Source organism: Rosa rugosa, chromosome 5, assembly GCF_958449725.1.
Source record: "Rosa rugosa chromosome 5, drRosRugo1.1, whole genome shotgun sequence".
Classification (NCBI taxonomy): Eukaryota; Viridiplantae; Streptophyta; class Magnoliopsida; order Rosales; family Rosaceae; genus Rosa; species Rosa rugosa.
Genome location: NC_084824.1, coordinates 11,698,761 through 11,721,057, shown reverse-complemented (window position 1 = coordinate 11,721,057; position 22,297 = coordinate 11,698,761). Strand labels below are relative to the sequence as shown.

Sequence of the window (22,297 nt, the reverse complement as noted above, 5' to 3'; positions counted from 1 at the left end):
AGCATTTTTATTGTACATTGTAGGAGCTCTCACACATTTGGATCATACGTGTATGTACAATAGAACTATCGTATTGTATTTTCTTCCAAGGGAGACAAAAGTCTACAGCAGTCAAGGTTTCAAATTTCGGTTTCGGTACTTCAAATTTAAGGAAATTTCGGAGGAAATTTCGATTTCGGTGGAAATTTCGGTTAAAAATAAAGAAACCACATTAATTACGTTTATAAAATGATATTTTTGAATGAAACTTTTACATAGACTAAACTAACTTATAATAAACCTATTTACAATGTAAGCTCTCCAAAATTATACATAAATAATAGAATTGTTGTTTTAGGGAATCAGAAATTGAGAGAAATTCGCTGTGTTCTCATTGATAATAGGGGCCTCTTTATATAGAGGATTACAATGTATAGAATCTCAATCATACAAGGAAAGTAATCGTACATTGAATAGGAATCTAGATCCTTCTAATTTAACCCTATTACCACTAGGTCAAGTAACCTAGAGTTTGGGCCAAACATATATAGAGATATCCTTAAACACTCCCCCTTGTGTTGTCCAAACGCGGTGCTTCTCTCCTTGCCTCGTTAAAAACCTTGCAGAGTAACAAAAACCCAATGGGACAAAAATAACCTCGGTCGAATGGGAAAAAGAGCACAACACACCATTCACGTTTCAAGGTGAACATGTAGACATCTCCCCCTGATGTCTGCGCCCCCCCTGATGACTACGATCATGGGAGTTCAGATAATTTCCGCAAGCCAATTCTTGCCACATGTTTCTCGAACGTGGATTTGGGCAATGACTTAGTAAACAAGTCTGCCTCACTGTCCTCAGATTGAACCTAGTTCACTTTGATCTCGAGGAGAGTCTGTTGTTGCTAATTATGCTTGGTGTTATCGCTTTTGATGTAGCCTTGCCTCATTTGTTCAAAACAAGCAGCATTATCCTAAATGCTCGTAGGCTCATCTGTGGTAGACTTCAAACCACAATTGTTTGAACATGCGTAATTATGGATCCAATCTATATACATTCACGAACCACTTCGTGAAGAGCAATGATCTCTGCATTGTTCGAAGATATAGCGACTAGGGTCTATTCTGCAGAGCTCCAAGATGTCACGGTCTTTTCCCATGGTGAACACTTAACCGGATTGGGAATGACCTTTGTGTGGGTCAGAGAGATACCCAATATCAGCAAAACCTTCCAAAACACTTATGTCATTTTGGGGAAGGGATAGAGAACGCAGGCCAGCGTTAGCGGCGTTTCTGGTGTGTGATGGGTCTGAATCCATCATCTTTCTGTAGGGATAGAACAAGCCCAAATTAATCGTACATCTCAAGTACTGAAAAATATCTTTTACACCAATCCAATGGCGTCGCGTTGGTGCAAAGCTATGTCTAGCTAACAAGTTCATTGCAAACGAGATGTCCGGTCTTGTTCATTTAGCTAAGTACAATAATGCGCTTATTGTACTCAAGTAAGGCACTCCTGCCTCTAGCACATCTTCATTATCATCATTCGAACGAAGAGGATCCTTTTCAGGATCAAGACTACGAACGATCATGGGGGTGCTTGAAGGTTTGACATTGTCAAAATGCCTAAGCATCTATCAACACGATGCTCAAGTTCCAAACCGAGACATAATCGTGTTCTCCCAAAATCCTTCATCTCAAACTCGGATTTCAAGTGTTCAGCGGTTTCCCTTAACTCTTTAAGGGCTTCTAATGAAGATCATATCCAACATGAACCGCGATAGAATCCGAAACTTGTTATGGAAACGCGTGGGCATATCCCTTCCCAATCAAGTAGTCACTTTAGTGAGCGTTTCAATCTTATTGTAAACGTGCTCCATGGTCTAGAGCCACTTGACTTGGGTAGATGAAGTTCACCATGAACCTTCATGTATATTCCGTATCTAGATCCCCATAGAGATACGTAGTGACCACATTTGTAAGCTGCATGTTCAATTATTCGGAAACTACCAAACTGACAAGGTAGTGGAGTGCAATGACATCCATTACGAGAGAATATGTCTCATCGTAGTCGATTCCAGGGCGTTTTGTGAGAAACCTTGCTCCATAAGGCGAGATTGCCATATCTTTTTCTCATCACGCTTTCTAACGAATACCCATTAATTAATAGGTTTTATGTTAGGAGGTGTTGGCATCACTGGCTCGAAAACCTTCCTCTTCGTTAGAGAATCCATCTTAACCTGGATCGCATCTTTCCATTTAGGCCAAATTTCTCTACGTTGGCATTCATTCATCAACGGAGCGTGGTTCGATATCATCAGACTCAACAAACTCATGCGCAACTACATCATCAATTATGATGGAGTTTCTATCCCACGTCTCATGTACACTAGTGTAAGTTTCATAGAGCTCTATATTCTCAGGAATAGGTTCTGACATTGAGGCGTCCCCCAACGATAACCATAACCCGGAAGATACTCATGAGACGGATTTTGAGTGTCGATGATCCAAGGATTGGTTTGTGCCAAGGTATCCTTCGAACCCACGGGCCTCCCACGCATCCTAGCTGGGGCCATGGCCTGTAATGCCAGAGTGCCACTCTCTTTGGCGTTGGCGCCTTGCCTACCTCCGTGTAGGGTGGCGCTACGTCCTTCCTTGCAGGCATGTTTGCAGCATATTTGTGTGATCTCGTCACTTTAATAGGGATCAAGATGAGACATAGTGAGGATAGACCACGACAATTCCTGTCATTCCTGTTGAACATCTGTGTTCTTATCTCCCCCTAACGACGGGAAGATTGTTTCATCAAAGTGACATCCGCAAATCTAGCGGTAAGGAGATCGCCTTGCAAGGGCATTAAGTGCCGGACGATTGTGGGAGTCTCAAATCCAACCGAGTTGCCCATTCGTTTGTAAGGACCTATCATAGTGCGCTGTGGCGGCGCAATGGGCACATAAATGGCTCACTCAAATGTGCGTAAGTACAAAATACTTGTACCCAGTCACTAGCTGTAAAGCAGAGGTACATTGAGTGGCGGTTGGTCGTAGACGAATTAGCATAGCTGCATGCGATATTGCATCACCTCAAGCGGATATAAGGAGAGTGGTGCGCATTACCAATGTCCGGACTATCATCGTAGTCGTTTCTGCGAGACCAATTGGGTGTGCACATGGGAATATTATGTCCAACCTCAATCCCAATGCAATAACCATCGAAAGTCTTCGATGTAAACTCTCCAGCATAGTCAAATCCAATTGACTGAATTTGATGATTCGGGGAGTCAGCCCGTTGTCATATGATATGTGCTAGGAGTGTAGCATAAGCAGCATTACAAGTGGACAATGGCACGACACGTGACCAGCGTGTTTGCGTGTCAACCAACATCATGAGATATTTAAATGTCCGCAAGTTGGTTGAATCAGTCCATAGAGTCCCCATGGATTTGATGTAAGAACAGAATGAGTATTTTCATATCCTTTGTGTAGGACGGTCTCAGTCCTAATTTCCCGAAGGAACTGGCTTTGCAAAATGAGCGAGAGGCCCAACCAATGAGGATTTGGGTTGGGCCTGAGCGTCTGTAGCGCTATTAGAAGCAAAATGTGTGACTACATCTCCCATCATGGCGTTAGAGCCATGGAAATTAGCATGTATGGCGTCATGGCCACTAGGAGGAACAACCATGGCGTTATGCTCATGGTTGGCGCCTTTTATGGCGTCATCAGATTCTTGCTTCGTTTTGCTCAAAAGGATGGATGTCTGTGTGAAGTCTTTAGTAGACGGATCATCATATCATGACCAGGATGACCTATCCTGTCGTGACAAAGCCAATATGTGTCTAAATCCAAGAGATCTTCTCTCATAACTTTGTTGGATTTAATAGCTTGAATAGTGACATAGAGTCCACTAGAGAGACACATAAACGTCTCTAAGATGCGCCTTTGTTCGCAATCGTTAGAGGTATTGCAAAGGAACTCATCTCCGTTCTCTACATGAGTTTTCGCATGGAATCCGTTGGCTATTCATAGGGCAATTTTCCCTAAGAGCGTAGAGAGTTTCTGTGACAGTAATCAAGGTGCCATTTGGCAATGGGAACTTGGGCTATTCCATGTCCTTGAATTAATTTGATGGCCCAGCCATCGTAGTCACAAAGTAATATGCTCAGAATCAAAATTGAGTCATAATGAAAAGAACTCGAAATTTTATTCATAAGCCAACGGAGTACATCATTGTCTCTTAACCATTAGGAGAATCTAATCCAAATGCTAGCTAATGCAAAACAAAGGTAGTCGTTTGACTTCTTTCGGTAACTCCAAAATAAATATGACCAGGTGAGTAGAGAGATGTCGGTGGAGCAAAGCTCGCTTAAGTACCACTTATCTCAAAACCTTCCTAGACATCACACTCATTTTGGATGAGCCTATGTGAAGAAAAACTAAACCAATGGCATTTACTACAAAGTATATGGCAATTGCCTATTACATCTCTTGGAAAAATAAAGACTGAAACAGAATTGGCGATCTATCGATCCCAGCCAGATTTGTAGTCTTCAACCCTTCATTCTAGATCATCTTCTTGATCTTCTTGTTCCACATAGTGAGCTTCTCTTGCTTCACAATATACTTTGTAGGTGGTGACAATTTCTTCACGAGCTCTACAAATGTGTGCCCAATGATCAGACACTCCACATCGAGAACATACATCTCTTTGCTCAAACTCCATTGATTGAGGCGCTTTGAAAGCGTCATTTAGATGGCTCTTAGTGTTGGTGGCGCCACCAACATGGCCAGAGGCGTTACCTCCCTCTCTCTTTCCACGTTGACCTCTTCGGTTCCGTGTTCATCTATATTGGCGGTTACATTCCCAAGTAGAGCGATTATATGGACCAGAACGTCCAGAAGTATCCCTAAGGTTAGGGTTTCGCTCTTGGCGCCTTCTCTTAGGGGCGCGACTATAATTGGATTCCGGAATATGCTCTATTTCCACGGATCTCGAATTATAGTTCTTCACAAGGATGTTGTCATGCTTTTCAGCGACATTCATAGCTCCAATGAGCTCATGAAACCTTGTGATCCGTCCTGCAGCAACATCGATTCGATAGTTCTTAGCAACCATCAATGCAGAGACGGGGAAGGTAGAGAGAGTCTTCTCAATCAACATCGCATCTGTGATCTCTTTACCTCAGAATTCCATTAAGGATTTAATGCGAAGTGCTTCCGAGTTGTAGTCAAGAACTGACTTGAAATCACAAAAGAGGAGGTTATGCCATCTCACTTCTAGGTCAGGAAGCAGGGAGTCACGGACGTTGTCAAATCTTTCTTCGAGTGAGACCCACAGCCTTCTGGGGTCTTCTTCATTCATACACTCGTACTGGAGCGAATCATCCATATGACAAGTCATTAGGATGATGGATTTCGCCTTATTTGCCTCTAAGGCTGCTCTATTTGCTTCCAAAGCTTGAGCTTGCTCAACAGTTAGCACGTCCTGGCTAGGCTCGAGAATCGTATTCAAGATTCCATCGGCCTTGAGATGCTAGCGGATATCACGAACCCACCTGTGATATTCAAAGCCAGTTGTTCCCAATGGAGCAAAGTCCAATTTGTTCAGGTTACTCATCCTGAAAGAGAACAACAAAAAGGTTAGTTTCGGAGCGGAAAAAGCTACCACGAAAACATATAAAATTTCTGAGTGTAGTCGCTTCCAAGAAATTAGGAATTTTCGAGCGTAGTCGCTTCCAAGAAATTCGATTCCAAGAGGGATTGGATTAGATCGAAACAATGATGCAAGTGGTCGATCATAAATTCTCTACAAACTCTAAGTTTACAGATCTCAACAAGCTCCAAGATGGGAGTGAGCACGAACCCCCACAGTTTAGCTTAATTAGGTCTCCCCTATGAAGAAGAAAGTGGGGTAGAAAAAGGGAGGTTGCAAGTCCCCGAGAGAAAAGAAGAAAAGAATGAAAAACTTCAAAAACGGGAACTTTTAGTAAAGTTTACCTTGAAAAGTGGCTGGAAATTTTGACCGAAAAGTTATTGTAGATGGCCGGAAAACTTCGCCGGAAGTCGCCGGAAAAAGTGGTGGTCAGACGGTGGTCGCCGGTGGCCGGAGCTGAGCTTGTGGTGGCTGCAGGCGAAGATGGTAGAACCTTGCAGGGCTTGTGCGGAGCTGCTGCAGGGCTGATGCAGATGCTAGGCGGGGCTGTCGGCAGCTGTCGAGGGCGTGCAGGGAATTTGTCGACAGATGTCGACAGATGCTCGGCAGGTGTGCGCGGGGGTCAGCAGGAGCAGGCACAGGTCTCGGCAGCAGGTGCGCAGGGGCTCGGCAGGTGTATCGGCAGGTCTTGGCAAGAGGCTCGCAGGGGCTGTCGGCAGATCTCGGCAGCTACTCGGCTGATGCAGGCACATGTCTCGTCAGATGCAGGCACAGGCTTCTGCAGATCTAGGCAGCTGCTCGGCAGATGAGCAGGGGCAGGCACAAGGCAGGCACAGGGGCTTCCGGTAACGAGGCTAACCCGAGCGGTTCAGCCTATTCCGGCGGCCGGTTCAGGCGGTTTCCGGCCGATTCCGGTGGTTCTGCCGCCGGTTCTAGGTTCCTTGAGGCTAAGGCTTCAATATGTGTGGCGGTGGATGTTGGAATTTGAGGGCTAAGAAATTAGGGTTTCAGGGTTAGTGCTTCGTGCTGATAACGTGTTTTAGGGAATCAGAAATTGAGAGAAATTCGCTGTGTTCTCATTAATAATAGGGGCCTCTTTATATAGAGGATTACAATGTATAGAATCTCAATCATACAAGGAAAGTAATCGTACATTGAATAGGAATCTAGATCCTTCTGATTTAACCCTATTACCACTAGGTCAAGTAACCTAGAGTTTGGGCCAAACACAAATAGAGATATCCTTAAACAATTGTGATATTTAATATTTTAATATGGATGAGTAATTAACTAAAACTGTAGTAAGTTGCTAAACTAGTATTTTTATTTATATGTAATTATAAATATTATGTATATTGATAATGTGAATATGGTTTACTTTCTTTGTATGACTGGAATCCGGTGGGAGGATTGATCATCACGCTTTTTTAACTAATAATTACAAAAATACAACCGGAGGGACGTAATACCGAAATCCCGTGAATGAAAATGAACAAGTACAACAAAAGCAATATAAAGTATTAGTAATAACTAATAAGAGCTACTACAATATGGTTCGATCCATTTGGTTGAATTGTTCCCATTTAGTATCATACAATACTGCTCCCAAGTATATGAATTTTGGAAATGATTTTGGTACTTCATCACATGGGTAATGTATGTGTGTTGATCTCTTCCCACATACAATCCATATATCGGATATTGTGGAATTACCCAATATGGTGTTTCATTGTATAAAGCATACGGCATTTGGGACGACGAATGATCAAAAAGGCCATATGTACTTCCACCTTGTGAGCTTGATCCAATTCCGTAAGTACTTTCTGAGGTAGAACTCATTTCATGATGAGGATAATGAGAATGGAATGGGTTAGGGTTATCACTATATTGAGTTCCTATGTCCATTGAACCAAGACTTGAAGAAAGTGATTCAAACTCATTTAGAGACAAACGGCTATCGCGTCTTCCTTGTGTATCCCTAGCTGTAAAATTGTATTTACGATTTGCACCAGGATAAGTAGTATGATCATCACTATATTGGTTGTAGTGCCATGATTTGCCAGTCCCTCTGTCATTTCCATAATTCGCCTCACGATTGATAGCAGATAAAAGCAAAGAGGATTTTGTTGTATTCAATTTCAACTTGATTGGAAAAAAAAAAAAATCAAAATTTCATATTTTGTCAATGACAAACAAATTTCAGTGTGAATTTTTAAATATATTTTTTGTGTGTAGATATTTAGGAAATTAAGAATTTCGCGAAAATGTACGAAAAATTTCGGGAAACTCTTGACGGAAATTATATAGCATATGAATTTCGTTTCAGTACTTTAAATTTACAGAAATTTCGGCAGTTTCAGATAAACTTGCTGTCAACGTTGATGAGTGATAAGTGATGACCAAAAGTCTACATCCTAATTATGTTTTCAACGTCGCGTGATGGAAACTAAAAGTACAAAGCCGACAATTTGAATAGCAAACATATAAATAGCCAAGAAGCAAAAATATACAAAAGCATATATTGTTTAAGCAAAACAAATTCCCCGAATGAGCTGAAGGATGGTCCGGAATGAGCAAAAGGATGGGGACTTATACAAGGCACGTTTTAGGTACCATTTACAAAGTACTGCATTGTTTGGTAACGCAAACCATTGATGAAAAAGTTTTAAGAGCCAATAATTTGAAGATACTAATTCAGTTGAAAAAAACATGTAGATCTCGAACACAAATATGTAAGATTAAGAAGAAAATGATGATATCATTAAGCAGATCAATTTCCACAGAAATACCAAATGAGCAAAACCACCCCAACCAGTGCCAAGCTGCAAAATCAAACAAGAAAAGTGAGAGATCAATAACAATGTCGAACCAATAATTCAATTTGATTTATTGAAAAAATAGGGATTGATATAAGATTGATTACCAGTAACCTCCATGAGTTGCATGTTCATGATCTAGATCTGAATGCACCGGTGGGTTTGAACATGGTGGTGGTGCATGGCAGTAATCCTGATACGTATGATGTGTGTGATGTTTATGTGCCGGTGGAGGACTCTCCGTCGGATAAACTGCAAAATTTCGTTGTTACACTCACATTAAAGAAAGAAATCGAAACCAAATAATCTAGCTGAGAAGAGGAAACCCTAAACCTTAAATTACAATTGCAGGTGACTTGCCTGGTACGGTTGGGCCGGTTGGCGGCGGCGGAGGAGGACAGTGATGAGACTCGTGACGGACATGGATAACGTGATGGTCATTGTGATGGTGGTGGTGAGTGTGAGTCATCGTATTGCGTAGCCCTAATCAAGTTTAGAAGATCACCGGGGTTTATAGAATACCGTGTGGTGTTGGCGATTCAAGAGAATTAGTGCAAGCGTCCAAAGTAGTTCTTAACTTCTTATCAATTTGATATCCTGTATCCAATTGGATTCTAACCGGTGAAAGGTAGCAAACGAGTTGGCAATTCGTTAACCAGACCCATATCAGCATGATAAAGCCCATTAAGTTTGTAATGTGCTAATCCATTGATAACCAACAAAACCCGTTAAGAGAAAACTTATTCAACAGTTCTACAGTTCTACTGTTTTTTTTTTAATTTTTTTCTCGATAGTCTAAAAACAATTACAAAAAAAAAATAATTACAAACAAAAATCACTATAACAGCCCACACCTAAATTATCCGGAAGAAAAGTCTGACTAGCAGCAAGCTGGAGAGCTCGATTCTACAGTTTTACTTTCACTCCAAATCCATCTTGGAATTTGAAAATTGGAACTAAACAAAGCCATCAATGTGGGTCGGCGGAGTGGTTTGGTTGCGAAAGTGTGGAGGCTGCTGGGTGGCGTCGTGGGCATGGCGGTGTGGCGTGGTCCGGATCGGCGGCAGTTTCATCCTCCTACAGAGGTGTCCAATCTGGGGTGGTCGGCGGCGCGATCCGGGTTGGATCTCTGGATCCAATTTGGGAAGGGATCAGATCTGAGCAGGTTTGGGCGCTTTCTGGTTTGGATTTGCTGTGGTCGTGGTGGCATGAACTGGTATGGTCGTCATGGGTGGTGGATCTGGCAGGGCATGGTAGTCGGGGTGGTCCGGCGGCAGTGGGAGGTATGGGCCAAGCTCGGCCGCTGGTGGTGCTTATCCTGCTTGGGCCTCGGCCTGCGGTGTTTGGGCAGGGGCTTGTTGCTGGGGCTAGATGGAGTTTGGGCCTGGGTCTGTGCTTGGGCTCAGGTCCCAAAATGGGTTATTTTATGTTATTCGCTTGTTAAGTTTAGGTTTTGGTTTCTTTGTTTTGCTTTTCAGCAATAAGTTACTTTCAAGGTCTTGTTTTAAGTTTAGATGTTGGGTCGGGTGCACTGCAATTTTGGCTTAGACAATCTTCTATTCGGCGGTCTAGCGGTCGTTCCTGTTCTGGAGTTAGGTCAGCAGTGGTGGTGAAATTGTCTGGCGGTGACATACTAGCATTGACAATCATCCTTGGCCTTCTAGTGGGATTGTTCCTATCTGATCTTCGAGTCGGAGGTGATGGCGATTTGGAGCATTTGTGGATTGACGGTGTTGACATTAAGGTGGCCATGGTCTTGGGTTTACTTTAGTCTCAGGTCTGACGGTCCAGCATTTCTTTTGGTCGGGTTCGAAGTCACGACTAGTGTAGACTTGGTCGATCAAAGGCAGGTCAGGAGGACTCTGGGTGGCGCATTAGTGTTGACAAAGTTGTGTATCAAGGATTCACTGCGCCTGCGTATCTTGTCTTTACCTTTAATTGTAGTGCAAGTTAAGTCTGTAGTTGAGTCGGGGCCTTTTTGGCTCCATTAGTCAGTCATGTTGGAGTTCCAGTGTGAAGTCCAGTGGCCATCTCTGTGTATGAGATGATGCCAAAACTCATTGTATCCAGTTCATTTATTAATGAAGTTTCTTCTTGATAAAAAAAAAACGTGACCAACGTGTGAAACTGTGAATGAAAGTTTGCCGCTTCACTTCAAGAACTCAAGAAGCCATAGTAAATACGTTCCTAAACCCTCGAGTTAGAAGAGCCCCTTACACAATATAAGTGGATAAAACCCGTCTCAGATGGTGATCTCTAGTTCTCGACAAGGCGATAATGTCCTCCGCTTGCCCAGTGTCAAAAGTTTATTTCTTTTCTTTTGCCCTGGAACTCCTGGTTGGATTTGATGTTTGAACGGGTCACATAGCCAACCTCAGTATTGTATGTGTAAATGAATCGGCTCAGCCGAAGGCATTAGTCTACCTTTACAGATTCGCTTGAAATTAATCAGATTGTCTCAAGGATCACCCATCCTCTACCATGAAGAGTAATGGAAGTCTAAAAAGAAGTGGAATTTCCACAAGTTTATGTGACAACATCAAATATACAGTTTAGTGATGTACATGATAGCTGCAAAACATGTAGTGAAACATTTATGATATCCAATTCTTCACAGAATTGATGGATTCTTGCTCTCAAAGAATCCTACATTTACGATCAGAAGGCCAGAACCAAGCCGCTGCAGAATCAAATGATACTTGAGAGCAGTAGAGAGGCTTCAAAGAGTAGAATCACCACAAGCAGCAGCGCTCCAAAAGGCAGCAGCAGCAGAGTGCGGCCAAACTGCCAATTTAAACAAAAAAAAAAGGAAGATATCAGCCGAAATTTAACGATCGGAAAGCAAAAACAGTCATTAGCTAATTATGAATAGGATCATTCAGATGTTACTGTAGTTTCATCCAATTCTCAAGCAATCTCACAATTCAATCCAGGGTAAATGTGCATCTAGGTAGACATCACTCATGATCATGTTAAACAAACTTGATGGTGAGCCAAATTTTTGACAGAGAAGTGCACATCAAGGCAGCTGATCTGATGACTACATAATCGAAATCCAATTGGAACCATAACAATTTAATAGATGAATATTGTGGGATAGAAAACGCATACCAGGAATTGAGGAAAGGAGGGCAGCCACTGTCATAGTCATATGGGTTGTTCTGGTAATGTTGGCGGTTGTAGGGCTGAGCTGAATGCGGCGGCGGGAAGCCTTCATAGAAGTAATCCTGATAGCGTTGATGGTGTTGATGCGGTGGCTGAGGGGGAGGAGGGCCATGAAACTCATGAGGGTTCGGAAACCCCGGCTGCTGCGGTGGAAGAAAATCAGGCGGTGGAGGATATTCCGATGGATACCCTGATCATCATCCAATGCATTTCATAGTCATCACAACAACTTATTCCATTAATCCATTACATCCCTAATCAAATTAAAATGCAAAAATCAAAACCTGTGTACTTACCTGATGGGGGATCATGAGATTGGTGACCAACATGAACCACATTGTGGTAACTCATTGTTTCGCTATGGCTAATTAATCAATCAAAACTTTGATATGTGATGAGATCGATGGAGGGAGGTGGGTTGTGGTTATTGATGTTGTTCCTCCCAAGCGGTGATTAAGCTGCCAACGACGAAAGACTGAAAGAGCAACGAAATTTCGTTTTGCCCGATCCAAGATATGTCACATCTCACATAAAAAAATGGCGTCGTTTTATACAGTTACCAAATCCATACGTAGAAGCTACCCACAGTTTTAACGGCTCCACTATCTAAAACTCTCATAATAAAAGTGTCATTGATGCCACGCGTATAATATAAGTGTCACAGATTCTACATGCGTGGAGGGGCTCACTTTCGACACCTGGTTACAGCAAACGCAGCTTTCATTTTGTGAGTCGGTAGAAAAAGATGGACTCTGGTTCATACATATCCTTAACCTCCTGGTCCTTTCCAGAAATGGAACCTTTGTCGACCTTGGATCCCAATTACCTTATAACCCTTCTGGAATCTTCCCAATACCAAATGTCCAAATACTTGCAACTCCTTCCTAATCCACTCCGTTTTTATAATCCAAACGCATTCGCTTTTTTTTTTTTTTGGTCAAAAAACGCATTCGCTTAGTTACAAAGAAACAAAACCACCGCGTACATCTCCTCAATTTTCTTCCCTTATATAGCCTCTGATTTCTTTTCGGTTTAACAAATCATTCCTTCCCTTTCATCAGTCAAAACCTTTTGATCCAGTACGTTTAACCATGTCGAGCAGACCGGAAGACCAGCTTTCTCCCCGGGAGTCTTATCCTCCAACCACAACCGTCCCCGACATTCACGCCTCGCAACCACCGCCGCCGCCTCCACCGTCGGAGGAGGACGCCAAGAAATGGGGGACCCACATAATGGGAACTCCCGCAGCTCCGAACGTCCACCCGGATAACCAGAAAGCTGCTCTATGGAAAGCCGCCGACCACCAGCAAATCCCGCAGCAACCGCTCGAAACACAACAGCAACAACCGCCGTACGTTCAGTACTCTCCGATCAACAAGCCGACCAACAACCCCTTCGAGCCGGTGATCAACCTCTTCAACTCGTGGGGGAACAAGGCCGAGACCATCGCCCGGAACATCTGGCACAACCTCAAAACAGGGCCCTCTGTTTCCGAGACCGCCTGGGGAAAAGTGAACTTGACGGCCAAGGCGATCACGAAAGGCGGGTTTGAGTCTCTGTTTAAGCAGATTTTCGCTACTGATCCCAACGAGAGGTTGAAGAAGACTTTCGCTTGCTATCTTTCCACTTCTACCGGACCTGTGGCCGGGACTCTGTATCTGTCGACGGCAAGAATCGGTTTTTGCAGCGACCGGCCGTTGACTTTTACTGCTCCGTCTGGACAATCAACTTGGAGCTACTACAAGGTAACTACTAATTTGACTGATTTTGTGGATATTCGTTTATGGTATTAGAGTAAATTGATTGAAAATATCTCTGTGTTGATGAACAGGTGATGATACCTATGACGAATGTAGGGACAGTGAATCCTGTGGTGATTACGGAGACCCCGACGCCGGAGAAGTACCTTCAGATTGTCACCACCGATGGACATGATTTCTGGTTTATGGGGTTTGTTAACTTCGAGAAAGCTTCGCATCACGTACTAGACAGTGTGTCGAATTTCAGAGCAGTTGGGACCAATGAAGTGCAACAAGTGCAATCTGTTGTTGTTTAGAAGATGAGGTTTCGTTTTGAATCGTCCTATCTTGGTTTCAAGGTCCGAGTTCAATAGGTTTGCTTTGATTTTTGTGATGCAAATATTGTACTATAGTAGTCACGTTTATCTGATTCCTGTAATTCTTATATCCTCTGCTTCCCTGAATTTTATATAGTTATATACACATTCCATGCATGTTTTAATTGATTTTTAGTTCAATATATATAGTGAATTTCCACAATATACAAGATTCCAGTTGATTCTAAATGAGAGAATGAAAGGACATAATAAAATTTTCAATATATTACGTTAGAATCACATAATGTTCCTTGAAATACAGAAACTCTTCCCCTTATTTATCTAAATCATTTTGTAAATGATGCACTCTACTATCCCAGAACAACCAAAACCACTCATCATAGAAATTCAAGAACTGATGCATCTATTTAAAAGCAGCACGAGTCCACCAGGAAGCAGCAGCAAAGTGCAGCCAAACTGCAAAAAATGTAGACAAGAGAGGCAGGGGATCAGCAAGTAGTGAAGAAGAACGAATTAAGGAGAAGCCACAAGTTGATCGCCTCGTAGAAAAAAAGTTGATTGTCTCATAGAAATGATGGAATACTGGTTCACATGAATTAACCAGTTAGTAGATTCATTTGGCAAAGTAGTTTCAAGCCTGTTCATACAATAATCCGAGTATCTGACAGTAATAGTCAAACTGTCAATATTGAGCTTAGCTGATTGTTCGTTGCATGGTAAGATTAGCTGTTTAAACACCTTCAATGTCTAAAGGTGTGGTACATAATTAAGCTGGGGATATGAGGACATAGTGACATACCAGCCTCTGAAACATGAAAGGCAGTCATCATCTTCCTGCCGAGGGGGTTGGGGCGGGGGTAGAGTCGACGGTGGTGGTGGTGGAGGGGGTCCGGGAGGCGGAGGATGGGGGAACCCTGGTGGGGGTGGACCGGGAGGCGGAGGATGAGGGTGTTCTGGTGGCGGCGGTGGCATCCCAAAGTCGAGTGGCGGAGGAGGCGCAAACTCTGTGGTTTTCATTTGTCACACAACATAAGCAAAACCAGTACAAATAACAGACCTGAATTGAACTAAATGACCACTAACACAAACGAAGAGATCAATATATGCATGGTTAGTAACTTGCCTGGTGGAGGTGGCGGTGGAGGTTCTCCAGGAATAGGGCGGTAACTCATTGCTAAATGTGTTTTGCTCCAAGCCCAGATTAGATAGCTCCTAGTCTTGTAATACCATAACACAGTGCTGCAGTGCTTCAATTCCAGTGGAAACTAATGAAATGTGGAAATTTGTAAACGTTTCCCACAATTTACTTGCTTTTCCAACAAGTGCTTATGGTAATCGAACCAACTAACCGTCAACAAGCTCGTTCCGTTCCCAGAATAAATGCTCAAGAACAAAGCTAAGACAAAGCTACCTGGCCTCCTAACCTCTCTCACCTAACAATCCACCATTCAACACTCTACTCCTCTAGCGAAACTTGTACAAGTCCTGAGAAAAATGAGGCTAGGTAGCTAACTGAGGGTCCGAATTGTATCTTCCTTTCAATCGAGTCATGACTGCTATTGTGGTCATAGCCGAGTGTAATTACCCCTGTCGAATTCAACCACTGCTTGTCTGCTTCCATCATCATCACGAAACACATTCACAGGTATCTTGATATATTGCCAGATTATGCATAAAAAAGCATAAGAGACATCTGTTGGGCCTAAGGTAAATACATTTCCACTATTAGAGCTTGATGCACCATTCAGCAGAGTATTGCCCAACACTTGGGCTTTGACACTGGCCCAGTATGGGCTGTAACATGGTTACATGGGGGTGTCTGTATCTTTTGACATCATGGGACAAGATCAACTGATCAAGTTGTTTTTTTGTTTTTGTTTTTTTCTCTTACCCCAATGGCCTCATCCCCAGACCAAAAAAAAATTGCCTCATCTCATCTCATTCGACGGTTCTACCCTTCCCATGATATTAGTGAGAATTAAAGACCGTGATTTCCATTTTCCAACGTGCAGTGGCTTACTGGCAAGATTAAGTGGATTCTCGTTTCACCGAGTTCTTCATTTTCAGTACTATGCCCTAAATATATATATATATAGCTATAATGTTTAACTATATTTATAACAAGAGCAACGTCTAAGGATCCTAGGTAATCTTTTGACGCAACATCAGTATGAAATCTTTCAACTAATAGTGTTTACTACTTACCAGTGTATTCAGTAACTTTATTGGTTTCGTTTCTTTAAGGATGTGTACGTCATGTGTCAATGTACATAATGTCTTAATGAACCTAGAAAGAAAGAAAGAAAAAAATCGGCTCTTAAAAGGAAAATGGAAGAAATTAGCATATCTATGATCCATGCATCATCATTTGATTGCTTGTTTACTTTGTTTTTGTGGGGTTTGACTTCTATCACCCCAAACTTGGTGTATCCCTATTGTTTTTTTTTGACCAAACCGCTTTGCTAGGGTTTGCTCGTAGGCCTCCTGTCTTCGATAAAATTCTCAAAACTTATGGCTAACGCCATAGATGACTTCGTTGTTGCTTTCGCTCTCTCCATTGCGTCTCGTGCCGGAGTAGGGTGCATCGGTGGTGCTGCGAGGCAGGACGGTTTTTGCTTCTTGATGGGGCGTCGGGTTCTGCCTTTTCTTCTTCTGATGCTTGCTGTGCTCAGACTCGAGGGAGATGGGACAGTTCCGGGCTTGGATCTAGTTTAGGTATGTAAGGGTCTAGTGAGTGATGAGAGCGCAATACATCCTGGTTTGTTGTAGAGAAGTTGAAGGGGTCGAGACTTCTGGATGTTTTGCTGGACGGTGAGGGTGGTGATTGCCGAAGATTTGTGGATCTCAGGTTGGTTCTTCTTCCTGATGTGATAGGTGATGGCGGCGTTGGAGACGATTTTGGTTTGTCTACTGTGCAACGGTGGGCAGCATTACTTGGCTTTGGTATGGTTGCTCGAGTTACAGATTTGGATAGTGCTAGAGGTGAGGACGACAGCGGTTGGGCTGTTGAAGACGGAGTTGGTACTGGCAGCATTGGCGGCGGAGATGGACGTGGTGGTGGGGTTGGTGTGGCGGCATCGCTGCTTCTTCCCCTCCTCCATCCAAAGCCTTGATTGATTAGGGCACTTGGGCCTTGAACTATTCTGTGGGCCTTTTCTATGGGCTCATTGTATTGCTCTGTTGGATGGAATGGGCATTTATGGCTCATAGTACTGTTTAAATTTTGTTTGGGTCGCAAAAATCAGAGCCTTAGTCGAAACCATTTTATGTCTACTTAGAGGTTTCTTGGTTTTTGTTAAAATAATGGTGCATGGACTTCCTTAAAGGTGGGTGAATTGAGGATTTTTTTTAGATTTTTATTCTTTTAGAATAGGGAAATGGGGAACGATTCTTTCTGTCGAACTCATAGGGGTGTTTCGTTTTTATACTGCTTGCTGAAGTTAATGAAAGGGCCAACCTATTTCAATAAAAAAAAACTTGGTGTATCCCTTTATTTTTCTAATAAATAGGTGATCGGGTCTTCCGATCTCCGTTTCAACATATAAAAAAAATAAATTAAAGAGATAGTCATGATATATAATTTCTGGTTGTGAAAAATGGAACATGCTCCCTCATTGAGTTTTTCTACCGTTAGTGAGTGGTGGAGTAGCAATGGTTGGAACTTGGAAGTACCAAAGTAGTAGTGGTAAAAGATGCAAAAAGGAAGGACACAAGTAGTGGGGACTGGGGAATAGAGAAAGGGACAAACTCATTGACAGAGATTCCATTTGCAGAGAAACGTCTTCATCAAAAACGAAGAGATCGGAGTAATTCAAATAGCTAAACTTTGTTCGAGGGTCCTTAATTATCTTCTTCCCTATCCAGGCCAGGCCATTCCAGTAGTACCAGTTCCTCGATTCGTTGTCCTTCACCAACTCACCAAGAACAACGACACCCAGGCTTTCCCTTTCCCTTTCCCTTTCCTCTCACTAGCCAAGTCGCTATTTACAGGCCGCGTATAATATCGATTTCGTCTCACTCTGTATCTCTACTCTTTCATTTGAATTTGATCGATGCATGCTTAGATTCCCTGGCTTGTAATATACTGATCTGGCATTGTCACTTCTATCTGCCAAGTGCCAACCATCAACATTGTTACAAGTTACCCCACTGAAATGCTTATTCTTGGACCATCACACTCCTTCGAAGCATCCATAATTATCAATCTCTGCGAAATTCGAATGTTTTATGTCGGAGAAATTATCATTCATTTAGGACTCGGATTCAAATGATGGTCTATTTTACTTCAGTATTACTTCATTAAAAACACATCTTAATCATAAAACACTTCGATAATTCATGAGTTGTCTTTGCAGATTGAGAATCGTTACATGAAAAAATATTAGAAAACATTTATATAAAAATCGAAAAATGAAAGATATCTTGTTGGATAATAATTGATGTTCACTATTACATTAGCGTACGTATGAAAAAAACTGTTCTAACAGTTTTCTCCTCCTTTCTAGTCGACGTACCCTGTTCTATCTAGCCTTATGTTACTTGAATGATTCAAAGCAATGCAGGATTCCTTTTCTTTTTCCCAGGCAGAAGATATTGACATTTTAAAAGCTTAATTTGCCCATGCATTTATTCAATCCAAAAGGGTGAAAACAAAATAGGGGCAGAAATCAATTGATCTACATCGATGATCGATCAGCTGGACAAAAAGACATGCACCATCCATACCTGAAATCATGAGACAAAGTCCCATCATGCTCTGGACTTTAATCTGGAGGTCAAACACATTCATCATTTCATTCAACTAATTGATTTCTTGTTGCATTGAAATTATATCAGCAGTAGTAAACTGTAGGAGGATATGGACCGTCTCATAGGTGTCGTCATCTTTCGAGGGTGAAAAAAAAAAAAAACTGGATATTCCGACTACTCAAGGATAGAGACAATTCACCGACGTAAAGTCCAATCCATGAGCCGATCAGAACAAATCTCTAACGAAAAGAGAATACTATTTCACAGTAAGTGGAGGTAATAGTTTGAATTCTGAACTTTAGGGGTAATAGTAATGGTAATAAAAGATGCAAAAGGGAAGAAAGAGGCAAGGATTTACCAGTGGAGGGGTTGGCTTGAGAGAAAAGGACAAATGTGACAGAGATTCCATTTGCAGATTGCCTGCAGAGATTCGTCTGCCGGATCATGCATTATAGAGAGACCCAAGCTGGCTTATAGTAAAAAGGCAATAGCTAGGTTGAGGCTTAATTAGGAGGGTCTTTATCTCTTCTCCTCCTCCAATGTCCATGCATGTATTCCAGTTCACCAGTATGCATGAGTTCCTTATTTGTCCTTGATTAATTGACCTGCTGCCTACTGAGTACTGACCATGACTCACTCAGAACCAGAGAGAGAGAGAGAGAGAGAGAGAGAGAGTTTCCATGTCCTCTTCCCTCGATCTCACATTAAGTCACTATATGCTTGTTTTTTATGGATGTCTCTTTCTTTTTTTTTTGGTCTAGTTATTGATGGATATTGTCGATCTATATATCTATATATATATCACCTATTGTCAATCGTATTCTAATAACTATATATTTACTGTAGATTGTACGTACTGCCCCGGACTCCTCTTTCTTTATCAATTGAATTTGATGGATGACTAGATTCTCGATCTTTTTCATACGATGTGAGATTTTAATGAAGACCTTTAAAATGAAAACTCCATAAGGACTGTCTAATCAACAGTTGTGAGATTTACTTTTCGATTACATTTTGGCAAATCAACAGTTAAGATGTTTGAGTATACATAGTATATCACTTCTGAAAATTTTATGAACAATTCTTAAGTTCATCCTAGGGTGAACTAGCATATTCACCCCCATTGTTGATTAACATACTTTTACTTAATAAATTTATAATCCAATGGTCCATATCTTAAGCATTTAAAGATCATCTCTGTAAAAAAATCAATCGAATCGGAAATCGTTTAATTATCTAATTGAACCAAACAAATGGATGGTTCTAACAACACTTACTACTATTATGATGAACCGTCCATGTCTTTCATAGAAATGAATAACTAAAAGGTCTTCAATTTGATTGATTTTTTACATAGCTAATCTTTGTATTACGTTATACAACATGAATGATTAGATTATAAATTTATTAAGTAAAAGTATGTTAATCGACAATGAGGGTGAATATGCTAGTTCACCCTAGGGGTGAACCTAAGAACTGTCCAAATTTTATTTCAAATTGCTAATCGTTAAGGTACCAAAATAGATCAAATCAATGAACTGTCAAACCTAAAACTTTCATGTTCATAAAATATAAATCATGATTATATGAATGTCTATTTACAGAAATGATCTACTCATAAATATCTAAACATCTAACCATTGTTTTGCTGAAATATGATCAAAAATGAGTCTCCATCATGAAGTTCTCATTTTAATGGTTCTCATTAGAAGTCCACATTTAATATGTGTATGCATGTACATATAATACTCTATCTGCCAACCAACAACGTACTCGACCCCGAAGGCTCCTCTGTTTTCTCATTAGTCATTTACATAGTAGTTCAGCTAGCTAGCCATGCTTGGCTTAGAGCAGCCTTAGACCATCATCCATCATATATACTCCTCCTATGTACCATCAAGTGAACCGCATCGCGCGACCTCTCTCTCTTTCTCCTATGTAATTCGAATCTTTTAGGACGGAGGCCGGGCCTCACCTTCTCAGACCAAACTACGTACTACACCGACAGGCACCATCCATGTCACATCCTCTCTCTCTCTCTCTCTCTCTATTATGTATATAACTCTGCATCCAATCTGTGTTATATGTATATATTCAATTATTCTAGTAGCTAACTAACTCGATCTAGTTCAACTTAATTCGAAGAAAGGCCGATGAGCAACACTAGCTTTGATTCTTGCACTTGTCATTCCCGAAGCTACAGCAAGGAAACATAAAAAGCTTTGCGGTACGTTCGACATGAATAGCTATTCTAAACGTTTCTTCATCTTGGTGTTTGATTCCATGATTCCTTTTTCTTTTTCCCAGGTGAAAGCGAAATCCTTTCAAAAGGAAAAGAACAAAGAGATCCAGTGATCCACATCAGGAAGTCACCATCTTTATATGTACATGCATGCCTCAAATCATGGGACAAATCTTGTAAGTTAAGGGAAATCATAGGACATAACTTGCAGGAAGAAGTAATAACTGGTTTGTGTTGAGAATATATACATCCCACATGGGAAAAATGAGACATTGCCTATGGGTTTATAAGTGTTTGGGCCACTCCATCCATTGCTAATTAGTTTTGGATGTGAACCCGATAAAGTGGTATCAGAGCGGGTTACCCACGTGTGCATGCCTCACGGCCACACGGGCTCCACGTCACCCAAAGTTGTCCACGTAAATGGCTTGAAAATTCGCCACACGTGCGGGGGCATGTTGAGAATATATACATCCCACATGGGAAAAATGGGACATTGCCTATGGGTTTATGGAAAATTCTACAATGTGTTAACATATGACATGCATACAATTGCCTTAAAGTGGCAAATTTTCTTAGTTTACCATATATGTTCTCAAAATAGTAATATTAGTCCTCAAAGTGGTAACATGAGTCCTTAAAGGGATAAAAATAGTTGATGTATGAGAAATGTTAACATACCATAGCTTTACCCATGGGTTTATAAATCAGTTTGGAGGGCATTCAACTTGGTATACATCATGTTTTTTATTTCGGTTCTACGTATGCAGATATGTCAACTATATTAATATCACATATTCACATTACGTTTATAGTCTTTTTAGAAGGCGAAAAAAAATATATATGCTTTAATTTGTTAGACAGAGATTTTTTTTTCTTCTGTTTTTTTGAAAGAGTTGCAATCTACGAATGCTACTGCTCTATCAATTAGGACTTTATCATACGCTTTGTTCATAAATTCAAAAGCAAAAGCAAAATGAAAGCGAATTGACCAAAATACATCCTGAAACAAAAAAAAGGGAAATTCTAGTGTAGTGGTGGGTATCTCATACCCACATTTACAAAAGTGAGAACAAATTTTGTTGTCAAAGTTGTAATTTGAGTCCTACTTTGTGTAATTTTAGTTCTAATAATTGTAATTACACCTCTTACGACATTTTACAAGTTTTTGAACAAATTCGTTGTCAATGTTGTAATCTTCGTTCTAATAATGGTAATTACACCTCTTACGACATTTTTACAAGCTTTTGAACAAATTCGTTGTCAATGTTGTAATTTTTGTTTAACTATATGTAAATAGTGTAAATGAATATGGTAACTTTTGTTCTCAATGTTGTAATTTTGGTTCAAATACTTGTAAATTTTTGTTCAAATAGTTGTAAATGAGGGTATCTCATACCCACCAGTACACTAGCTTGTCTCACAAAAAAAATACAAAGAAATAATTCATATCACTCGTCTACACGTACCATAAAAATATAAATTCGTTCAAATAGGAAGCCGATCATCTACCTTATTGCGGCAGTTGTAATCGTTGTGCTCAAGAAACCCTTGGAGCCAATACGAAATATTCATGCATCATTTTTCTTAACATCAAATCGACAACAAGATCACTCATTGC

The 22,297-nt window shown here is 41.2% G+C and overlaps 3 protein-coding genes across 5 annotated transcripts; 1 reads left to right on the top strand and 2 right to left on the bottom strand.

Moving 5' to 3' along the window:
* Window positions 1-10,937: 10,937 nt before the first annotated feature.
* Window positions 10,938-12,175, bottom strand: LOC133709104 (protein CYSTEINE-RICH TRANSMEMBRANE MODULE 7-like). The gene is made up of 3 exons (XM_062134717.1): window positions 11,905-12,175; window positions 11,555-11,798; window positions 10,938-11,227 (listed from the first exon to the last, which is right to left on the bottom strand). Exons 1-3 carry the CDS (start codon window positions 11,957-11,959, stop codon window positions 11,176-11,178), a joined length of 351 nt encoding a protein of 116 aa, XP_061990701.1. The 5' UTR covers window positions 11,960-12,175; the 3' UTR covers window positions 10,938-11,175.
* Window positions 12,176-12,503: 328 nt separating this feature from the next.
* Window positions 12,504-14,382, top strand: LOC133709103 (GEM-like protein 5). Of its 3 annotated transcripts, none has more exons than XM_062134715.1 (3): window positions 12,504-13,353; window positions 13,440-13,706; window positions 14,103-14,382. In XM_062134715.1, exons 1-2 carry the CDS (start codon window positions 12,700-12,702, stop codon window positions 13,662-13,664), a joined length of 879 nt encoding a protein of 292 aa, XP_061990699.1. In that variant the 5' UTR covers window positions 12,504-12,699; the 3' UTR covers window positions 13,665-13,706; window positions 14,103-14,382. The 3 variants fall into 3 exon arrangements, with proteins under 3 accessions (XP_061990699.1, XP_061990700.1, XP_061990698.1); XM_062134716.1 differs by having other exon boundaries at window positions 14,045-14,382; XM_062134714.1 differs by lacking the exon at window positions 14,103-14,382 and having other exon boundaries at window positions 12,508-13,353; window positions 13,440-13,853.
* On the bottom strand, window positions 13,927-15,179 carry LOC133709105 (uncharacterized). The gene is made up of 3 exons (XM_062134718.1): window positions 14,809-15,179; window positions 14,485-14,689; window positions 13,927-14,141 (listed from the first exon to the last, which is right to left on the bottom strand). The coding sequence occupies exons 1-3, from the start codon at window positions 14,855-14,857 to the stop codon at window positions 14,093-14,095; spliced, it is 303 nt and encodes a 100-aa protein (XP_061990702.1). The 5' UTR covers window positions 14,858-15,179; the 3' UTR covers window positions 13,927-14,092.
* Between the last annotated feature and the right edge of the window lie 7,118 nt (window positions 15,180-22,297).

Coding starts and splice junctions, on each gene's coding strand:
- LOC133709105 (XM_062134718.1), bottom strand. CDS start 14,857: ATGAGTTACCGCCCTATTCCTGGAGAACCTCCACCGCCACCTCCACCA. Junction 14,690..14,808: donor TCCACCGCCACCTCCACCAG/GCAAGTTACTAA, acceptor TGAAAACCACAG/AGTTTGCGCCTCCTCCGCCA. Junction 14,142..14,484: donor CTTTCATGTTTCAGAGGCTG/GTATGTCACTAT, acceptor CATTTTTTGCAG/TTTGGCTGCACTTTGCTGCT.
- LOC133709104 (XM_062134717.1), bottom strand. CDS start 11,959: ATGAGTTACCACAATGTGGTTCATGTTGGTCACCAATCTCATGATCCC. Junction 11,799..11,904: donor ATCTCATGATCCCCCATCAG/GTAAGTACACAG, acceptor GATGATGATCAG/GGTATCCATCGGAATATCCT. Junction 11,228..11,554: donor CCTCCTTTCCTCAATTCCTG/GTATGCGTTTTC, acceptor TTAAATTGGCAG/TTTGGCCGCACTCTGCTGCT.
- LOC133709103 (XM_062134715.1), top strand. CDS start 12,700: ATGTCGAGCAGACCGGAAGACCAGCTTTCTCCCCGGGAGTCTTATCCT. Junction 13,354..13,439: donor CAACTTGGAGCTACTACAAG/GTAACTACTAAT, acceptor GTTGATGAACAG/GTGATGATACCTATGACGAA.